This window comes from Notothenia rossii, assembly GCF_949606895.1.
Source record: "Notothenia rossii genome assembly, chromosome: 10".
Lineage (NCBI taxonomy): Eukaryota > Metazoa > Chordata > Actinopteri > Perciformes > Nototheniidae > Notothenia > Notothenia rossii.
This window is the reverse complement of record NC_136908.1, coordinates 25,450,698-25,469,929: the sequence shown is the minus strand read 5'-3', so window position 1 is coordinate 25,469,929 and position 19,232 is coordinate 25,450,698. Positions and strand designations below refer to the sequence as shown.

The 19,232-nt window shown below is 38.3% G+C and overlaps 1 protein-coding gene and 1 long non-coding RNA gene across 4 annotated transcripts; both read left to right on the top strand.

The window, feature by feature from the left end:
- Positions 1-64: 64 nt before the first annotated feature.
- On the top strand, positions 65-12,374 carry cfap69 (cilia and flagella associated protein 69). Of its 3 annotated transcripts, none has more exons than XM_079654078.1 (23): positions 65-434; positions 1,549-1,608; positions 1,687-1,752; positions 2,069-2,178; positions 2,271-2,347; positions 3,591-3,689; positions 4,442-4,594; positions 5,088-5,262; positions 5,604-5,727; positions 5,848-5,896; positions 6,433-6,554; positions 6,638-6,869; positions 7,478-7,639; positions 7,713-7,828; positions 8,353-8,471; positions 8,613-8,694; positions 8,790-8,982; positions 9,664-9,801; positions 9,946-10,022; positions 10,278-10,475; positions 10,731-10,817; positions 10,911-10,994; positions 11,815-12,374. In XM_079654078.1, exons 1-23 carry the CDS (start codon positions 345-347, stop codon positions 11,971-11,973), a joined length of 2,772 nt encoding a protein of 923 aa, XP_079510204.1. In that variant the 5' UTR covers positions 65-344; the 3' UTR covers positions 11,974-12,374. The 3 variants fall into 3 exon arrangements, with proteins under 3 accessions (XP_079510204.1, XP_079510202.1, XP_079510203.1); XM_079654076.1 differs by having other exon boundaries at positions 3,591-3,761; XM_079654077.1 differs by lacking the exon at positions 1,549-1,608 and having other exon boundaries at positions 3,591-3,761.
- A 180-nt stretch (positions 12,375-12,554) lies between these two features.
- Positions 12,555-18,969, top strand: LOC307021717. Its single transcript, XR_013803225.1, has 3 exons — positions 12,555-13,029; positions 14,773-14,857; positions 16,567-18,969. It is a non-coding gene; the product is annotated as an uncharacterized lncRNA (long non-coding RNA).
- The last annotated feature ends 263 nt before the right edge of the window (positions 18,970-19,232 follow it).

The following is a 19,232-nucleotide window of genomic DNA, read 5'->3' as shown; positions in this document are numbered from 1 at the left end:
GTTTTGAGCCCCGCTGCTCGCCGTACTACACGGTTACCATGCCAATGGCAGTAACAATGCGCTTCCAGTCCGTGGCAACAGCAGCAGAGACGCAGAGTATTTAGATATTTTATTCGTGTCTATTTATGCGGAAAAAAAACACGTTCAGGTTATGTTTCCTTTAACCTTAGCTCGTAATTGTTTTGAGCAAGAAAACAGAGGTTTGACAGTATACTTGGAACATTTTGTGTTAGTTTGAACGGACTATTACTCACTAACTGGAACCCCCCGCGAGACAAACTTCAAATTAACCGACAATGTTTGAGGAAAGAATTTAAAGCAGGAAGTTCCCTAATATATTGGAAATGGATTCAAGCAGATTTGTGCACCGGAGAAAACCGGACATTCCGGTAATTGGACCAAGAGCCCCGGATAAGAAACAGCACACACAGGAGGTAAACAGTTAGCAGCTCTGTCTTATTATGATGCTACTCCTAAAGAGTCTCCTGTAAGCTTGTTCATCATTTATTCAATGTCAGTAATCCCTGATACCTGGTAATGTAAATAGAAGATCTTTAAGTTTAATAATCACAGGGTTGCACAAATATAAATGTAGACCATTCAATATTAAAAATTAAAAGGGACACAAATATACAGTATAGATACTAAAGCTGTATACAAATCATTATGTATCCTAGAAAGACTTTGGTATAATGAAACAGCCAGGTATCTGCCACATGCCAGATCCAAGGTTAATGTTGGCTGTTGCTGGTCATTTTTTCATGACACCTGCCACCATGGAGGTTAGTTTTTTCCTTATCTTAAGAAATATATATTTTAAAACAATTCATAATTTAAAAGTCAAGGATTAAAGTGACATGATATATTACATAGTACTATCTGATCCAACGTACAGATAGAAATGTTCAGGTTCATGCCACAGTGGCAGGTGAGGAAAAACATAATTGCAGACCCTGAGTACTTTGCAAAACCCTCACATTATGTAAGTTATTTATTGTTATTTGCAGAATCTCTGGACATTTAGTATTCTAAGGAGTATGGGTTGATTTGGGGATTATAGTCAGGATATAATTAGATGCCATGTAGTCTGATTTATGTTACTTCATGGTTACATTTACAGTGCAGAAAAATGACAGGGCTTATTTTTTACCAATGTCCCCCATCCATGTGGATTTTTTGTATTGTATCTATTATATAGAGTTCATTTTATATGAATATAGTTGTACTTGTTTTAAATATTTGTACGCCCAATTGCCAGATGGATCACATAACAGCTCTAAATGTTGTTTATCTATAACAAACTTCAGAAAAAGGTATAAAGGCATAATATGTTATCTCTTGCTTTTTGTAAGGTACTATAGATCTTCTCATAAAGTGCATATACTTTTACCAGAGTACTATAGTTTACAAAGTGCCATGAAGAGTGGTCTGAAGCTTGTGAGTGCTTTACAAAAGGTGTCAAGATCTCAAAAAGTCTAGGAGACATGTGAAAGATAAAAACAAAGACAGAGGGGGTAAATGTTGACCTAAACTGTCATTTCTCTGCAGGTCAGTGTTAAAAGTATTGAACTCAGTAAGGTGATTCGCCTTCTTGAGGATCCCTTGACAGTAAGTTCAACTTGAATTTCATCAGATTATTATCTGTTTTAAATGATGGCATATCTCATCATGTTTGTTTTACAAAAGGTCAACCTGAAGGAGAGGCACCTCTTTGTACTGAAGAAACTACTGAAGAGATGCCAAATTGGCTTTGTATCCTTCGTTCTGGAGTCAGTGTTCTCACCTACACTTCACACTTCTCTCAGGTGTCACACACTGCAGCAGAAAGTCAAATGCTCCTCATTACTGTCCCCCGGTGCAGAGATGGAAATAGATGTGTTCTCATGCAACCTGAACACAGAGCCACACGTCATTCCCAAGACTCTAATTTACCGCCCTAACGCTGTATCTGTCAGCATTTTCCCTGTTCTGAAATAACCTCAGTTTTCATCGAGACTCTTTGCCCCATCACTTCCCCTCCCTCAATCTCATACAGCCTTCACATGTTAAACTTCTTAAATGATTTAAGCTTCTGAAGGAGCTGACAGGCATCGCCAAAATACTCAACATCTGTGCTGAGAAAGTGACAGACCACCCTGAATATCAGCCCATTTTCTATGAGGCACTTCACATTTGTAGGTAAGAAACAGAAATAATTCAAACCTACACTAAGAAGACAGATTTGTGTCGTTGTTGGGACATTTTCAAGATGTTGCTCTGCTTCCTCTCAGGCTTCCCTTCCTCAAGGAGAAATCCTCTGATGAGCTGAACTACGCGCAGGACGTCATAGAGTTTCTCTCTCACATGGGTACGCAGATCACTCACTGTATTCAAGTTGGTTCATAGTTTCAAAATGCTTCTTTCAGTGTGTGAGGGAAATTCATTTAAAACTTGAAGGATAAGGCTATTATATGTGCAGTGGTGCAGTACATGTATTAAAGTACTGTACAATGTTGAGGTACTCGTAAATTACGTGTGTATGTCCAGTTTATGCTTCTTTTTACTTCTACTCCACTTTATTCTGGAGGCAAATATTGTACTTTACTAGTTACTGTTTGCTTTTCAGGTCAATACAAGTAATACAAATATAAATCAACTAATATATTATGATGTATTATGAATTATGATACCCAGCAGTACAAAAAGTAGTTAGTAAGCTCAATCCTTACTAGTTGCACAAATAAAATGATATAGACAATAATGAATCACTAATTATATTGATATAAAATATTATTTTGGAGAAAAAAAAGAGTACTTTTAGTTTTGGTACTTCAAGTACATTTGGATTGTAATACTTTTGTACTTTTACACAGGTAAGATTTAGAATGCAGGACTTGTAACAGTATTTCTACACTGTGGTATTTCTACTTTTACTTAAAGGTCGGGTATGTAATTTATTTCAGAAACACTTTTTGTTATATTCCATGGAATGCTCTTAACATCCCGATAGTAATGAATATTACTTGAAATGAAAAATGCTTTGATAATAAATCCATAAAAAAATGTATCTGTGGAAGCCGTAGTACTGTAAAAAGTATTTCTTCCACCACTATATATTTGTTGATCAACAAAACATGTCTGTGGCAGTCAACACATTGATTCTGAAGCGAATTCTGGAAAAAATAGATATAAGTACATTTTTTGAATAAAAACGCTCCGTTATTTTCTCACAGAAGCGGACACCATAGCTTAAGCTTTAAATAACTTAAACAGTAGTAAACACTGCATTTATACAGGACTGTTTTCTTTGGCAGATACATACACATTAGGTGCAGCAGGACAACAGATCTGTTGACAAAACATGATAGATCAACCGTCACAGTAAACATCATGTTACACATGTTTATGGGACTTTATATGGCCGAACCTTTGCTAAACCTTGCTAAACCGAAACCTTGCTATAGACATAACAAAGTCCATATTTTCCTTCCTACATTTGTATCTTTTGCCTTGGTTTCTTTATTTCTCTTGTATAGCTAAAGTGCTAGTTATTCCTTTAAAGACCAGCTCAGGGGGGAGGATGACTCTGACGGTTGTGTTTCTGTTGGCAGGCTGTCTGATGAGGGTGTCCGATGCTGAAGTGAGGCAGCACATAGTAGAGTCAGTGAAATCATTCTACAGCTCTGTGGCTCCTAAACTGCTGCCTGACGGTACGGAGGGTCTCACCAAGACAAAGCCTCGGACTTTCCACTCTGAAAACCGATTTTCTAGACTTGCACTGAGTGAGGTTTTCTCATGGCTTCTGTGGTGGCATGCTTGTTCCTTTGTTCTTATATCTTCATATAATATTTGACCCTTAGAATCCTACTGGTTTATCACACCTGTATTGCCTTGCAGAATAAAGGCTCCCAAATCATTATTTAACCTACATGTTCACTTTAGAAATCAATTAAGGCAAATTGTATCCAATAGCACACTTATCTAACCCAAGCAATGATCTTTTCGAATACAAATCTCTAATCACAACGTATTGCATTTAACTGACGCAGTTTTGAATACATGAAAAACGAAAATTGACATATATATATTTTGTATTTATTATTATAAATCCACCGTCAGTATAAGGCTTACATTTCATGTTCTTTTGAATCTAATTGTCAATTTGTCTATATGTCATTTCCAACTGTTTCATACTAAATCCGCTATCATTTCTTTGTAGTGTCTTATTTTCTTTTGAAAACTTTTTTTCTTACTGTTTTGGAAATGACTTGTTGTCACTGGTCACTTGTTCTGGTTCCTCAGATTTCCTTTTAAATGATACAATATTCATTGTTTTTCTTTTTGTTTCTCCTATTTTCAGTTAGTTTTGTCTATCATCTTTGCCCTCTTTTGTTGTTCCTCTAACCTTACATGCAGACATGTATTCTATTGTTATAAACTTTCTTTAAATCTGTTTCTCCAGGGCTCCAGCCCACCTCTCCAGGCTACAGGCTGCAGCTGCTGGAGCGCAGTGACCTGGCTCAGACGTTGCTCCTCTCCATGGCCGCTCTGGAGAACCAGCCGGGCATCAAGCTGCAGCTCCTGCAGACACTTCAGATCCTCTCCAGCTCCTCGGGTCAGTCACTGATTTTGTTTATGCTTACACTAAACCAGTTGAAGATGGGATCTGTCAGACATGTCAATCCAAACTACTTCATTAGATAAAGTAACCTGCTCTAAGTGCTTACTTCAGATGACCAAATCAATCAGACAAACAGTGATTGTTGTCCTTGTGTCAATGTCAACAGGTCAATGGGTTGTTTATTCCTCAATCCCATCAATCCCATTAATCCCATTAATCCCATTTCATTTTTATAATACACTGTAGTTTGCCATATACTCATTGTCCTAAGTGTTTTTGTTTTTTAGCTTTTAAGTGTATAGTTACATTTCCATTTGGTGAAAGTACTTGTCTTAAGCATCGTTTTTTAATTATAAATTGTTTCTTAAAAATACTCAAGTATACTTCATTTTGTTAGCTTGTTTATGTTCACACCAACAGATAAGCAAATTCCTTGTATGTGTAAACGTACCTGGCAATAAACTTGATTCTGATTTCGCAACAACAGATATGAACTGTACGTCGATTCTGCAGGCAGGAGGAGCGGAGACCATCTGTCTTCACATGAACCAGCCCGACCCAAACGGTCAGGTCCTGTTCCACTCCTCCGAAATCCTCTGGAACCTTCTGGAGAGAGGCAGCACGGAGGTCACTGCTCAGCTCAGCAGCATGGAGTGTGTCATGTACGTGTTTCCTGTGGGTTTAGCATGTTTTCACATGGGACTGATGAGGACAGTGCATGCTTGTAGAGTTGATTTCATTCAATGACCTTTCATTTACTCTAGTAAGACAAGTCCTGAAATCAATAGTATCCTAAAATGTCCATCTCTTAGGAATCTCAATATTCCAACAATGGAGAAAAGTTAGGATGTATTCAACTAAACAAGGGCCTATAAGAAATCTGAACAACGATATAAAAATGCCTGTTAACATCTCAGTTAAACCAAAGTCTCCTTTATCCAGTCACAGGCTCACTACTTCCCAAACACATGCATTTTCACTAAAAAACTGTTCTGTTCATCAGATCTCTGAAAGAAGCGTTTCTTCACCAGCTGATAAACGGTTTCCGACACTCTGACCTCCAACTCAGAAACGATCTGCTTGTGATCACAACTCTCATCGCTGGAAACCCAAACTCTCTGCTGATTGTAAGGATAGATAGTTGTATAAGGAACTGCAGCTGATATTTGGAACTAATTCCCGCCATGTACTTTATGTGTAGAAACTGCCAGTATGCTTCTTGTTGACAGTGTGTTTCTTGTTTTTAGGAAAGCTTATTTGCCAAACAGCTCGTGGTTTTTGCTACATTTCCAGAGCGTGAGTCTCCTCTTGACTTAACATTTCTGTTTCTTTTTTTACATTTGAAATATTTATATGGTACTATGTAGCTAATTTACCTCATATTTGAAACACAAAGGCAAAACAACATGATATATGTAATTGTTAAAAAATATGTTTATCGTGAAAAACAGTTCAATCTTAATATTACATCAAAAAATATGAAATCTAAGTGTTTAAACGAAATGTAAGTCTTCGATCTAAATGTTCAATCTAAATATTTAATCTTAATTTAAATGTTAAAACCATGTCTCTTGTTTAATCTAAATCCCAAGTCTAAAACTAAACTAGATTAGATTTGACTAATTTAAGATTAACATTTAGATTGAACATACTTTTAATCATTTTGAGATGTTATTAACATCAATATGTTGGTTCACATTTTTTGTTAAATGTCACACAATGAGCCTAATATTCAGGACATATCAGCCGGAACACTTTAAACATATTTTTTAATTTGCCCCACATACAGCAAAACCTTCTTTCATAATAAAATGTCCTTCTTTATCTTTTAGTGAAAAGTCACAACCCTTTGGTCAGCAACCTGAAGCTCAGCTACAATAACGAAGACTTGAAAATGAAGAAGATGCTTTTGAATCTGTTGGTTTTAATGTCAAAGGACTTAGCTGCTCTACAGGTCAGTCACACGCTCAGTATTGTTTCAGTAAATGTATTGATGAATGCAACATTTTGAACGCTCTCCATGTTTCCTTCTCCCAGCTTTATAAAGAGGAAAGAGTCCTGCTTGCTGTGCTGATGCTTGTGAGGCCGCCTGCTGCTTCCCCTGAGCGCCGCTCAGCGTCCCGGCAGTGGTCCTCCGCCCAGCAGGAAGAGGTGCAGCTGCAGGCGCTCGCCACCCTCTGCTCCCTCGCTCCGATCATGTTGGAGGACTACATGTCCTGCCAGGGAAACGCTGTCCTGCTGCTGCTGCTGGACTGGTGCGTCGCTCAAGGTGAGGAGGACGCTATGTGAAGAGACACACTTATTTCGAATAATATTGACTTTTTCTTTGTATAGCATCTTTCATACACAAGATACAGCTCAAAGTTCTTAAACAATATAGCACATAACACAAGAAAACAAGAAACGTAATACAACTACATTCAAAAGAGACAAACAGCAAAGATAATAGGTAATAGTAAAAAAATATTGGGGGAAAGTGTTTTAAAATAAAGGCATCAAATTAAATAATTAAGATGATATAAAAAGTGTATTAATCAATAAAAAACATTGATAAATAAATATATATATATATATATATATATATATACAGAAATAAATGATACAATATAAATGTAGATGCTTATAAATATTATTATTTAATATTTTGTCAATCATTTTTTCTCATGTATTTATATATTTATTACTCTTTATATTGTTTTTTCCTCTTTATATACCCTCACAATCACAATAACATGTTGTTATTCAGCTAAGCAAAAATGAAACATGGTTAGAATAAATTGTTTAAAAGGATTTTTTTTAAATACATTATTATAAATGATTTTGTTTACTCTCCACTGCTTTAATTGTAACAGTATACTTGCTACATATTTCCTCCAGATGCTTTCTTCGGTCAGGGTCACAGCTCCCCTGTAGAAGGAAGAGGCAGGAGGAAGGCTCAGATGCGGCACTGTATCAGAGTGCTGCGATCTGTGACATCATCAGGAGAAGAGTCCGTCAACCAGGACCTTTGTGATCAGGGAACCATCAACCAGCTCCTGGGTAAATAGAAATAGAAGCAAAAAGTGTTTTCATAAAAACAGTTTTTACAGATATACCTGTTGCATTTCCCAAGGGATCTTAATGCAGATGGAGGCGAGTCCTGATGAGGATGATTTGGTTTCCCTGGAGATAAAGTCAGATATTCAACTGATACTTTCAGCACTGTGTGAGAGAGACATGCACAGAAAGGTAAAGCAGAGTTCATCTCCCTGATCAAAACACTTTATACCTCACCTGTCAGAAAAGCTAAATCTAGACCATTTGGTTTGTATAAAATAATATCAATGCCTGGGAAAATTGGTACGGTCTTATTCGATAGTACCACATGAAGCATGTCCTTATTCAAGACATTAACACATTACATATTTTTGCATTAATGCTTCGAGTGAAAATGTTTGTATTTCAGTTTTGTTAAATACAAACACTATTATTCCATCCATCTGCAACTTAACACTAACATGATTTTAATTTGTGTTACTTTACTTTGTTTTTAAGCGATGCAGCAGCTGAAAATATTTGTTTATTTTGAATTGTTTTTAATAAATGTAGTTCTTATGTTGAATTTTAATTATTTTCCATTGTTTTTATGGTCTCCATCATTTTTGCTTTTATTTTTGTATTATTTGTGTTTATGTAATCTCTTGCTCTGATCAGAACGTTACAGTTTGATGTGTACAGTATCTCCACCCTGACTGTCCTGTGTTGTACCACAGGAGCTGTTTGGCTCAGAGGGAGTGGAGATGGCGGTGCACTTCCTGAAGAAAGGCTCCGACAAGTTCTACAGCGGCCTGGGACACAACAAGCTCATCCTCTCCACAGTGGACTGTGTGTGGTCAGTTCATCCAAATCTATACAATAATAGATGAAACTGCTAACCGCCTTATTTGTTATGTTTTCTATAATAATGATGTGTCTTCCTCTCCGTGTAAACATAAAGAGAGAAACCTGAGAACGTTTCCATGTGTCTCATCAGGTCTTGTATTGTGGGTTGCTACACTACAGAAGATTACTTTTTGGCTAAAGAGGGGGCGTCTCTCCTGATGGACTTACTCAGTGTAAGTAGCTCATATCTTGATTTCTAATGGCGGAAGCTTAACTGAAGTGATTGTTGAATAATATAATGTCATATCTGGGTTTCTCTGTCCAACAGTCGAGCCCCAGGTGTGTGTACTGTAACGTCCTGGCCTCCCTGCTGGAGTTGTGTGACAACCCGAACGCTCTGTCTCACATCCTGAGCTGGAGGGACAGCAGGGGACAGACGGCTCCCAGGTTCCTGCTGCAGCTGTGGATGGACGAGGAGGGAGAGCTGAACGTCAGCCGAGACCAAGATGGGGGCATCGCAGGTCAGTCTGCTATCAGGGTTTTAACAACACACTGTCAATGAAATGACAACAGAGAAGGTATTAACATACTTACATGTCACTACTCTGACCTGTTGATTAGAACGTATCAACAGATTATATCCGTGATGAACATGAGAGCAACAGATGTGACTAGATGTATACCACAACATGTTTCATATGACATAAGACAGAATACATATATACATATTCCTAGACTATATATAATATGAACTATAACAGATTAACATGAAGAAAAGTGGTTCAGTGCAGACTGGAACTGGAGAGTAGCCAGTTCACCTCCTGGGCCTTGAGCAAGGCACCGAACCCCCACCTGCTCCCTGGCGGCGGCTAGACTGGCTGCCTCTCCGCTCTGGATCCTCTCAAATGCATATGTGAATATATAACTGTGTGTATTTGAACAACAACAATGCATGTGTGCACGACCATAACTGTGTGTGTATTTGTGCTTGTATAATAATGCATGTGACTGTAGATAAACTGACTTTCAGTGGAAAACTGAAAAAAATATCCATCTTCTTCTTTTTCTTCTTAATATCCTTACAACATATGATATTAATAACAATAATTACTCTCAGAAAGCAATATATATACAACATACATATCATGGGTTAAAGGCCAAAAATGTTTCTAAACTGTTTTTTCTTCTTTTTCGACTTTAAGATCCCCAGAGGCCCATCCTCGGTGTTTACCAGCAGGAGGACCCCCAGCTGTCGTTTCCTGCTAACGTGCCGAGTGCAGCAGTGCTGGAGCTCTCAGAGAACCTGCGCTCAAAGATCTACTCCATCTTCTGCAAACTAGGTGAGGCTATTATTAAAGAGTTAGACTACATGAGAACAGCAGTCTATGTATTAAGTATGACAGCCAAGGCCATTTCAAATGAGCACCACAGTTCATTTGCAAAAGCATGCGGTAAATAATAATAATGATCTGTTACTTTTGCAGGTTTCCATGACCTTCCTGGATTGTCAAGAAAACATTATGTGACCTTGAGTGTCGTCAGGAGATATCTGGACTTCAAGGTAGAACCGCCAGTGATGGATTTGAAATAAGTTGTATTTGTTCTACGAAAAACTGCTTTAGAATGATGTCACTTTTACACCAGCAGAATATTAAATTATACATTTGCGAGATAAGATGTTGTAATTAAATTAAACTCTTAAATGATCAACATATCCCCTTCAAACATGTTAAAGTGTGATTCAAATACACCCAGAGAAAAGTTGAGTTTGAGTGACAGAAACAGTGTGATCGTTGATGTGTTTCTGGTGCTGCAGGTGGGTGAGGTGTGGGAGGAGGTCAGCAGGGAGCTGGGTCTGGACGGTGTGAGGCCGACCACTCCGGATGAGGAGGCTCTGAGCGCTGTCTGTAAGATCTCAGAGGACACGGCCAGGAAGGTGGCAGCAGAACAGAGGAGCATCCTGGAGCTGCAGGAGAAGGAGGACATCAGCGAGGAGCAGCTCATGTACACAGAGGTGCTGTCAGTTTACTTCAGTCAGAAAACTGAAACTAAATCTTTAAAAGTCAACTGAATTAGGATATTTTCTTATTTATTTAATTTTTTACAAGATTTAGAGTTGCCACATTGTCTCTGATTCATTTCCAGTACATTTAGATTAATATCCATTAGTAATGAATCATTTGTCTCTGAACTGATCCATGTAAATACAGCAGATTTTTCTTTTTTTGTTGCACTTTTAATGACACTTTGTTTGCCGTCTGTGTTGCAGATTAAGTCTCACTGGAAGCAGAAGGAGCTCAAAGCGAAGTCATGGGACAGTTATGTTTCCAGGACTTCCAACTATGAGATCCTAAAGGTTTTCTATTTACCATCCACAGATAAAACCTCAAGTCATAGATGTTGAATAATAGAATTGAGGACTTTTTGTGTTCTGCCTTTTTCTGTACAGGAAGTGAAAGCACAGAGGGAGGAATACATTGAATCATCCCGACCCAAACCAGAGCATGAGGAAGCTGCTGTTCATCCTACAGAGGTCTGCCACCCTGACACACAAAGAGTACTGTACTGCTCACTGTCGCAGTGTGGCTTTAGGAGACCTGCAGTGATTTCAGCAAAGTACTTGAATCAGTTTCTGACAACAAGAAAATGCACTCACTTTTAAACAAATAGGAAAAGCTGCAGCAATATATTCTTCCCCCTCAACTCGAATATTGAGAAATGATGTACAGTCCAAGCCTCTAATGCCTGCAAGCCTTTATGCTAACTGATAAAAGCAGAACAGACATAGAAGCATTAAGTAAAGAAGTAGCCTGTTTTTCCGCTAAGAAACAGCCGTTCAGAGAGACACCACACAATATTTAAAACATACTATTGCTCTTACTCGTTGTTGGGTGTCCAGGAAAGAGTTCCTTTATGACAGTGCTTTCAACAAGCTCTGCAGATTACCTTGAGTAATGAATTCTGAAAAGATACATTAGTGTTGAGCTTTTTTTAAATCATTTTTTGGCACAAGCGCCATCTAGTTACATTATGTTTGAGAGAAGGCAGTTCCAAAACAATGATTAATAGCACTATACAGGCAATAGGACAGTTATTTATTTTTGAATTAGCTGTCTCATAAAGACTTAAGAAATTCGCTTTTATCCATATAATTCCTTGTAAAATAATATGTTTGTTATCTGTAGGTCACAAAAGATAAAAAAATCTGTTTTGAAAACCAGAAATCTCAACACCACGTGATAAGGAAATCATTTATGAGAACATAATTATTGACAATATATACATTTTGTGCACTAGGGCTATACCAAATACTACTACTAAATGATTATGCTATGCTTCTCTGCGTGTTTCAGCTCATCCTGGGGCACGTGATATCTGTAGAGAGGACAGGATCCTCGGGGCCCGCAGGAGTGAAGCTGACGCTGGCCAGAACCTCCATCAAGGCTTCCGGTCAGGACCAGGCAGCCCCAACCACACAGGACCCGGAATACTTCAGCACTGTGAAAGACTGACGCTTCAACTTATAGACTTTAATGTTCAGCCAACACAAAACAGAACAAACGCTGCAGAACATTAACATGTTTGTCATGAATAGTTGTTTCTATCAGCCGTTTATTCCCAGCGCCTGTACTGAACTGTTTTATGTGATTTTGGCAGCAAACGCAGACATGAGGTCACTGGCTGTGCACAATCAGCACCTTGTAGTAGAATCCACCTCCAATCCCTTTAATAGACACACACACACACACACACACACACACACACACACACACACACACACACACACGCACACACACACACACAGTGCATTCAACTGATTGGCCTTTGTTTCTTACATCAGCATATCTGATGCAAAGTGTAATACAAAATGTATGTATAGTAAATAAATAAAACAATTTTGTTTTTTAGACAGCATAAAAAGAACTCGAAGCATTTTTTTATTTTTTATTTTTCCATTAATTTAAATGTTTCTATGCTATCATTCTCTAACGTCCTTTGTTTAAATATGCAGCAAAATGAACAATGAGGCCTTATGTAACAAAATAACAACCACTAAATTCATTTAAAAAGTCTCATTATATCCAATGAAGATTAATCCTGACAAATGTTACTTTGTGTTTGGCAGCTGCCACGCCCAGAAGGTCCATTCAATTTTACTTTTACTTTTAAAAGTATTTTCTCTGTGGAGTGTTTAGGGTTATGTAAGTCACTGCAGCGCGTTAACACACATGTTCCCTGAAGCGTGCAACATGCTGCACAGAGCCATCTTCTTTCTCTCTGCTCTCACCCATTTGATTGGCTGGATGAGCAGATACTCTCTGACATGCAGCTTTGTGAGTGTGTGTTGCGCCCCGTCAGACTGGGTCTCTGTACAAAAGAGCCGGGACACACAGGAGCCCCTTCAGTACGACAGGCTGCCACTGTTTGTTCAGGCTGTGAGGGGCTTCACATGCTGTCATTCTGTCATTCTGTCTGTCTGTCTGTCTGCGGGCTGAGCAGCTGTCGATGAAGGTGAAGGTGAGCGTGGACGGGTGATCAACTTCCTGAGGATCTATAAACTTCAAACTGTGAGAAGACCTTTGTTTTAACTTTAGGACTATGGTTATTTGGAACAACTTTAAAGTATTTTAAACTCACATTGGTTGTATGTTGTAATTCGCTTTGGATAAAAGCGTCTAACAAGTAACATGTAATGTAATGTAATGTTCATATTTTAAAGACATTTAAATCAACCAAATTAAAATAATTTGGTTGTCATTTTAATATTTGACAGCACTGGAACATCTACATTTGGAGATATTGAAGTAGAGCTGTATGGTCTTTGTTGTGTTAAATAATTCTATTACAAAAACAAACTTTATTAACAGGAGAGAAACATTGAAATCACTAAACAAAGTCAACTTGTGGGGATATTTGATAACTAAACACAGTAGGGTCAAATATACATTTAGGTTTTCAATAAATCGTAAGGATTCTGCAGGTGATAAGCATTATGGGATAACAGCTGTATCTAAAGGTGTTTTAGCGCAGACGGGATGCTCAGGAATGGAGAGGCTGCTTATTTATTTAAGAAATTCTGATCAGAACAAATAAAAAAAAGGAGCATTTTGATGACCTATGATGAATTGCATGTCAAAAAGATTGAGGGTTTTGCATTCAGCATCACTTTTTTTCCAACAGTATATTCCAAAGCCTTTTCTCTTCGGTTACCTTGTGATTATCTGCAGATAAACTAACCGGCAACATGTCAAGAAAAGAAACAAACTAACTTTAGTTATATAGCACCTTTCCAACAGACTGCTTTCACATTATAAAAACAAAACACATTTAAATACACCCAGAGAATGGGAATATACACACATAACTCTGTGGTCAAGTTTCCCCCAAGGACGCGAGATGAATCTCATGGGTCCTGATATGATGCATGAAAAGAAAAATCTTATTTCTGCCAGAGAAAAGTACATTTTGACAACCATATAAGGTCGTTTTACCCTAACAGATCCTTCAAATATTCAGGAGGAATTCACTCTTTTGTTGATCAATCAATCAATCAATCAATGTTTATTTATATAGCCCAATATCACAAATGTTACATTTGTCTCAGTGGACTTCACAGTTTGTACAGAATATCAGTATGACAATACGACACCCTCTGTCCTTAGACCCTCACATCGTACAAGGAAAAACTTCCAGAGAAAACCCACAGTTTAAAGGGAAAAATGGGAGAAACCTCAGGGAGAGCAACAGAGGAGGGATCCCTCTCCCAGGACGGACAGACGTGCAATAGATGCCGTGTGTAAATTGAAAAGATAATACATTTGCAACATAGGTAGTCCAAATGTTTGGAAATGCATGTGTGTATAATAGGAAGATGAATCTACGAGGATATCCATCCAGGACTTATGATCCAGGACCACAGCCACGACTCAAGATCCAGGACTCGCGATCCATGACACAGGACTGCAGGATCATCCATGACTCCGGATCCCGGCGTATATAGACACCAAAAAGAAAGAAATTTGGGGAAGCTGGGTTAATCGGAACATGAGAGTACACAGGTATAGACAGAGAGAAGGAAGAAGTAAGATGTCCCCCGACAAACTAAGCCTATATCAGCAAAACTACGGCTTGTAGAAATATGCAACTTGTAATGCGAGGATTCATGTAACAGTGGAGTCACAGAATAAGAAGGTTTGGGAATGACTGAGGTATAATACTAACTAATCAAGAAAAGTATTTGAATTGAATTTGTAGTGTTCTACATGGTAAACCTGACCCGGTGAAGAGTGACAGTGTCTCCTCTCCTGCAGGTGGTGTGCTGTCCGAGGAGCTCCAGCAGCAGAGATGATCCTCAGACTGGGGCGGCTCACTCCGGGATACTTCAGACTCCTGGAGGTGGGTCACAGCCACAAGCTTTATTCTGTCTCTATATTTAATTGGACTGGACTCCATAGCTGTAAGAATATGTTTCTTGTATTGCTTTAAACCGAGCAATGTGTTGCATCACAAATACATAAATCAGGTCAGTGATTAAATGTGTTTGGTGTTAATACACAAAGATTGCCTTCTTACATTTTGTATAGAAATGCTTTATATCAGAGGAGGAGGAGTGAATTAATATTTTACAGAGAGCTGATGCAGCTTGACTCTGGAGGTTACTTTATATAACTTGTTTACACTCAACCTCACAGCTCGTCTTGCACGCAAGAGGCCGCACCAAAGAGATTTTCTTTGACTGAAACGACCCTTTCAGGGTGCCAAAGTACTCTATAGTTTCTATTTTTTATATAAAGCTTCCAGAAAGATTTCAAATATTATGATGTTATATATTTTTGTACTGAAAGTGAAAACAGCAGCACTCTTAACACATTTATAAAATGCAGAACTGAGGACAGTCTGAACCCAACTAGATTAGATTCAAGCTAAATTGTAGTTATTTAACTTACTATTCAGCTGAGTGTCTCATACGTTTACAAAAATATACAGTGTGAGAAAAAGCCAGTTTCAGGCCAGCAGGAGTTATTTAGAAGTAAAAATATGCAGTAACATAACAAGATGTTCAAGTATGTATATTCATATCAGTGTGTTCAGCTCCTTGTTTTTAGCTGTGTGTCTATTTCTGTATAGATTCAAATGACTGGTATGTGTTGTTCTTGGCAAACAAAGCTGATTCTCAGTCTACAGCCATTGAAGTGTCTCTGTGTTGCTGTGCCCACATGCTAGAAAGCCCCTGCACTGGACCATATGGAATAACTGAGAGTACACCCTCAGTGAAAACTCACCTAAATGTATATCACTCATGACAAAGTCGTGGGATTTTGACACGGTGGAAGCCTCTGGACTGGACTTCTTTCTAGCTTATTAACAACTTTGGAACTGAATACAGCAGGCTCCAGCAATGTGGATGTAATTACTGTATTTCTTCCTGCTCGAGAGTGTTTTTTTTAACTTATAAAGTCTGCAGTATTACATTTAATTGTTTTAAGCTAGTTCAAAAGCTATTAAAAAAGTGGTTTGGAACTTGAAGTTGGTTTAACGGTGAACTAGATCCTAAGTCACCAATGTCATTATGCTTAATCCTCAGAGGAGCATTGCAATCTGTCCAATATCCATCAGGTAGTTGATCATATTTAATACTGGACCAGTTGCTAAATTCCCACACTAGCACATTGCCCCTAAAAAGAAAAAAAAGATTAAGCCTACACGTTTACAACTTTAGGACAAAGGGCTCAAATCAACATTGTCAAATGTTTCACCAACACAATCATATGACTTCAGAATACTTACACATGGTGACATAATCACATACAATTATACAAATTGTTCCTTTATTGAGAAAAAAAGTTGCATAGTACAACTTGAACTGCTCTCTGATCAGACTAGTGTGTGTTTAACTGTATGTGTGTGTGTATGTGTGTGTGTGTGTGTGTGTGTGTGTGTGTGTGTGTGTGTGTGTGTGTGTGTGTGTGTGTGTGTGTGTGTGTGTGTGTGTGTGTGTGTGTGTGTGTGTGTGTGTGTGTGTGTGTGTGTGTGTGTGTGTGTGTGTGTGTGTGTGTGTGTGTGTGTGTGTGTGTGTGTGTGTGTGTGTGTGTGTGTGTGCGCAGAGGCAGGTCTCCGGTGAGGTCCGGATGCAGCCACAGAGCAGCTTCATCAATCCCATCGCCATGACGATGGCCACATTGGGGATGGGAGTGTCTCTGTACAGCACCAGGCAGATGGCAGAGAGGAATCTGAAGCATCAGTGAGAGCAGTGTGTGGGACAGGGTGTGGGGCAGGGTGTGTGTGTGTGTGTGTGTGTGTGTGTGTGTGTGTGTGTGTGTGTGTGTGTGTGTGTGTGTGTGTGTGTGTGTGTGTGTGTGTGTGTGTGTGTGTGTGTGTGTGTGTGTGTGTGTGTGTGTGTGTGTGTGTGTGTGTGTGTGTGTGTGTGTGTGTGTGTGTGTGTGTGTGTGTGTGTGTGTGTGTGTGTGTGTGTGTGTGTGCGTGTGTGTGTGTGCGTGTGTGTGTGTGTGTGTGTCTGTGTGTGTGTGTGTGTGTGTGTGTGACAGAAGGTGTGTGATGGAGCAGGTCGGGGGAGTCATGTGTTTGTGCTGCTGCTGGAAGGAAAACCTGGAAAGTGTCTGGAGGAAAGTGTGTGTCAATGTTCTCAGCAGGAGGATGTGTGATGTCGTCAAACAATTAACACCTCCTTTGCAATATCAACATGTGGAGCCCATAGATTGACAATCTGCATTTTTCCTGCAGGTTGTCTTTAATTTTATTATCGATTGTATTTTAAAGCATACATTAGCATATCATTTGTCAACAGGGGTCTTTAGGAAGTGTATCCAGTAGCCTTTGTTATTTCTTGCATTTTAAAGTGTAACAAAACATGTTTAAGAGAAGTAACCACACAAAATAAAATAAAAACACAAATAAAAAAAGCCACTGAAAGACATTAAATATTTAATATGTAGTTCTTAAATAAATATGTTCAAAGCTTGGACCTCTCTGTGAAAAATTGAGATTTGTATGGATTTGTTTGTGTTTTAGAAACTTTAAAACAGCTCTCAGGCTTCACCCATGTGGAAATGTTTTGTGGGGAACAGAAAGTCTCGGGCGCCTGCACAGTCTGAATGGAGTGACTCATGTGGATAAAGCTCAGGATGGGAAGTGATTTTCCCGCCAGCTGAAATTCTACGTGTTCTCTGACATCAATGGATGAGAATGAGAACTGTTTCTGCTTTTACATTCATTTGTTTACACTTCCACTTCTGTAATGTGATCCTTTATCTGACAAACAGCAGTTTAAAGGGACAGTCCACGCTAAAATCTAATGTTTTTTTTACTCTTACCTGTATTGCCTTTTATCAATCTAAGGGATTTTGCTGTGAGTGGCTGAGTGTTGGAGATATCTGATGTAGATATGTCTGCCTTCTCTTCAATGTAGTTCAACTAAATGGCTCTCTGTTCAAAGCGACCAAAACAGAGATAACAATAAGTGAATATTGGACTTAATATTGGACTTATCAGGTCGACAAAAACACAAGGCCAAATATATAAATATGTTAATCTGTAACGGCTCAATGTGTAACTAAGCAACTGTTTACTTCCAAGTCCATCATATCAACAGAAAATATGATAATATGTCAGTCTTATGTTTGAAACTGGTTCCTACTGCCCTCACGTGGCCAACAATGATATATGAGAGTCAGAATATGGTTTATTTTCCAAGTACACATACATTGAATATGCTTTGGTTGATTGGCACGTGGGCGAGAAACATTAAAAAGTAAGTAGAAAAAAAAGAGAACTTTTTATATTGAAATGAGTTCAATATGACTGTTTAAATAGCTAAAGGCAGAAATGTCCTGATCATGTCTATCAAAGAAATATTTTCAGAAGTCTATCAATTTAGAACCACTATTCAAGAGGATGTGTATGGCTGTGTTCTTTTGAAATAACTAAAACAATATATCAAAGAACAGTTAAATACATTGGGACAGTTTTGATTTCTAACTCTTAATTTCTAGTAGCAGGATTCGGAACTTTTGTTAGGCCTATGAGATTTTGATTTATTCTACATCCCTGTCAAAACGACTGGATCCAGAGGTCACCGTGGGAACCAGACCCTGCTGTTGGTTTGACTAATTCCTCTCCCTTGGGAGCCAAAGAGGAAGAGGATGTCAACAGTCAAACATTTCTTTATCCAGAACTCATCTAAAACTGGAAGCTATTTTTAAATAAGAATGTATTGTACTGGGTAGAGAGAATGTCATTAAAGTGACAACAGAAGGACACTAAAGAAAGACTATTATTTAAAATATAAGTTAGAGACACACATTTCAAGTGAGGATCCTCTAACTGTCTTCTGGATAAACACAATCCAAACATTGAACCTCAGGAAGGTTTTGAGAATATTGATGATCAGATTGATACATGGATACTATTTTCATGATTTATTATTTTATTTTCCCTATGAGAAACCTTTACTGCGTAGAATACTGCATAAAATATAGCTGCAAGAATCATTAGAGTGTGAGTGTTTGTTGGTCTTTTCTGTCCCTCTTCATACATTTTCCCTTTACTGAAGATAAATGTTTCATATGTGCTGCTATAAATGAATATTGATCTTGCACTGGTGCTTTACTTTCTTCTGTAAATGCTAATTATTTACACTATGCTGAAACAGTAATCAAATAGAAAGAAAGAAAAAGAAATACACAACACCTACCTACTGACATTAGAGTTGCCAGAAAAATATACGTACACTTGTGAGTCATTAGTACTGACA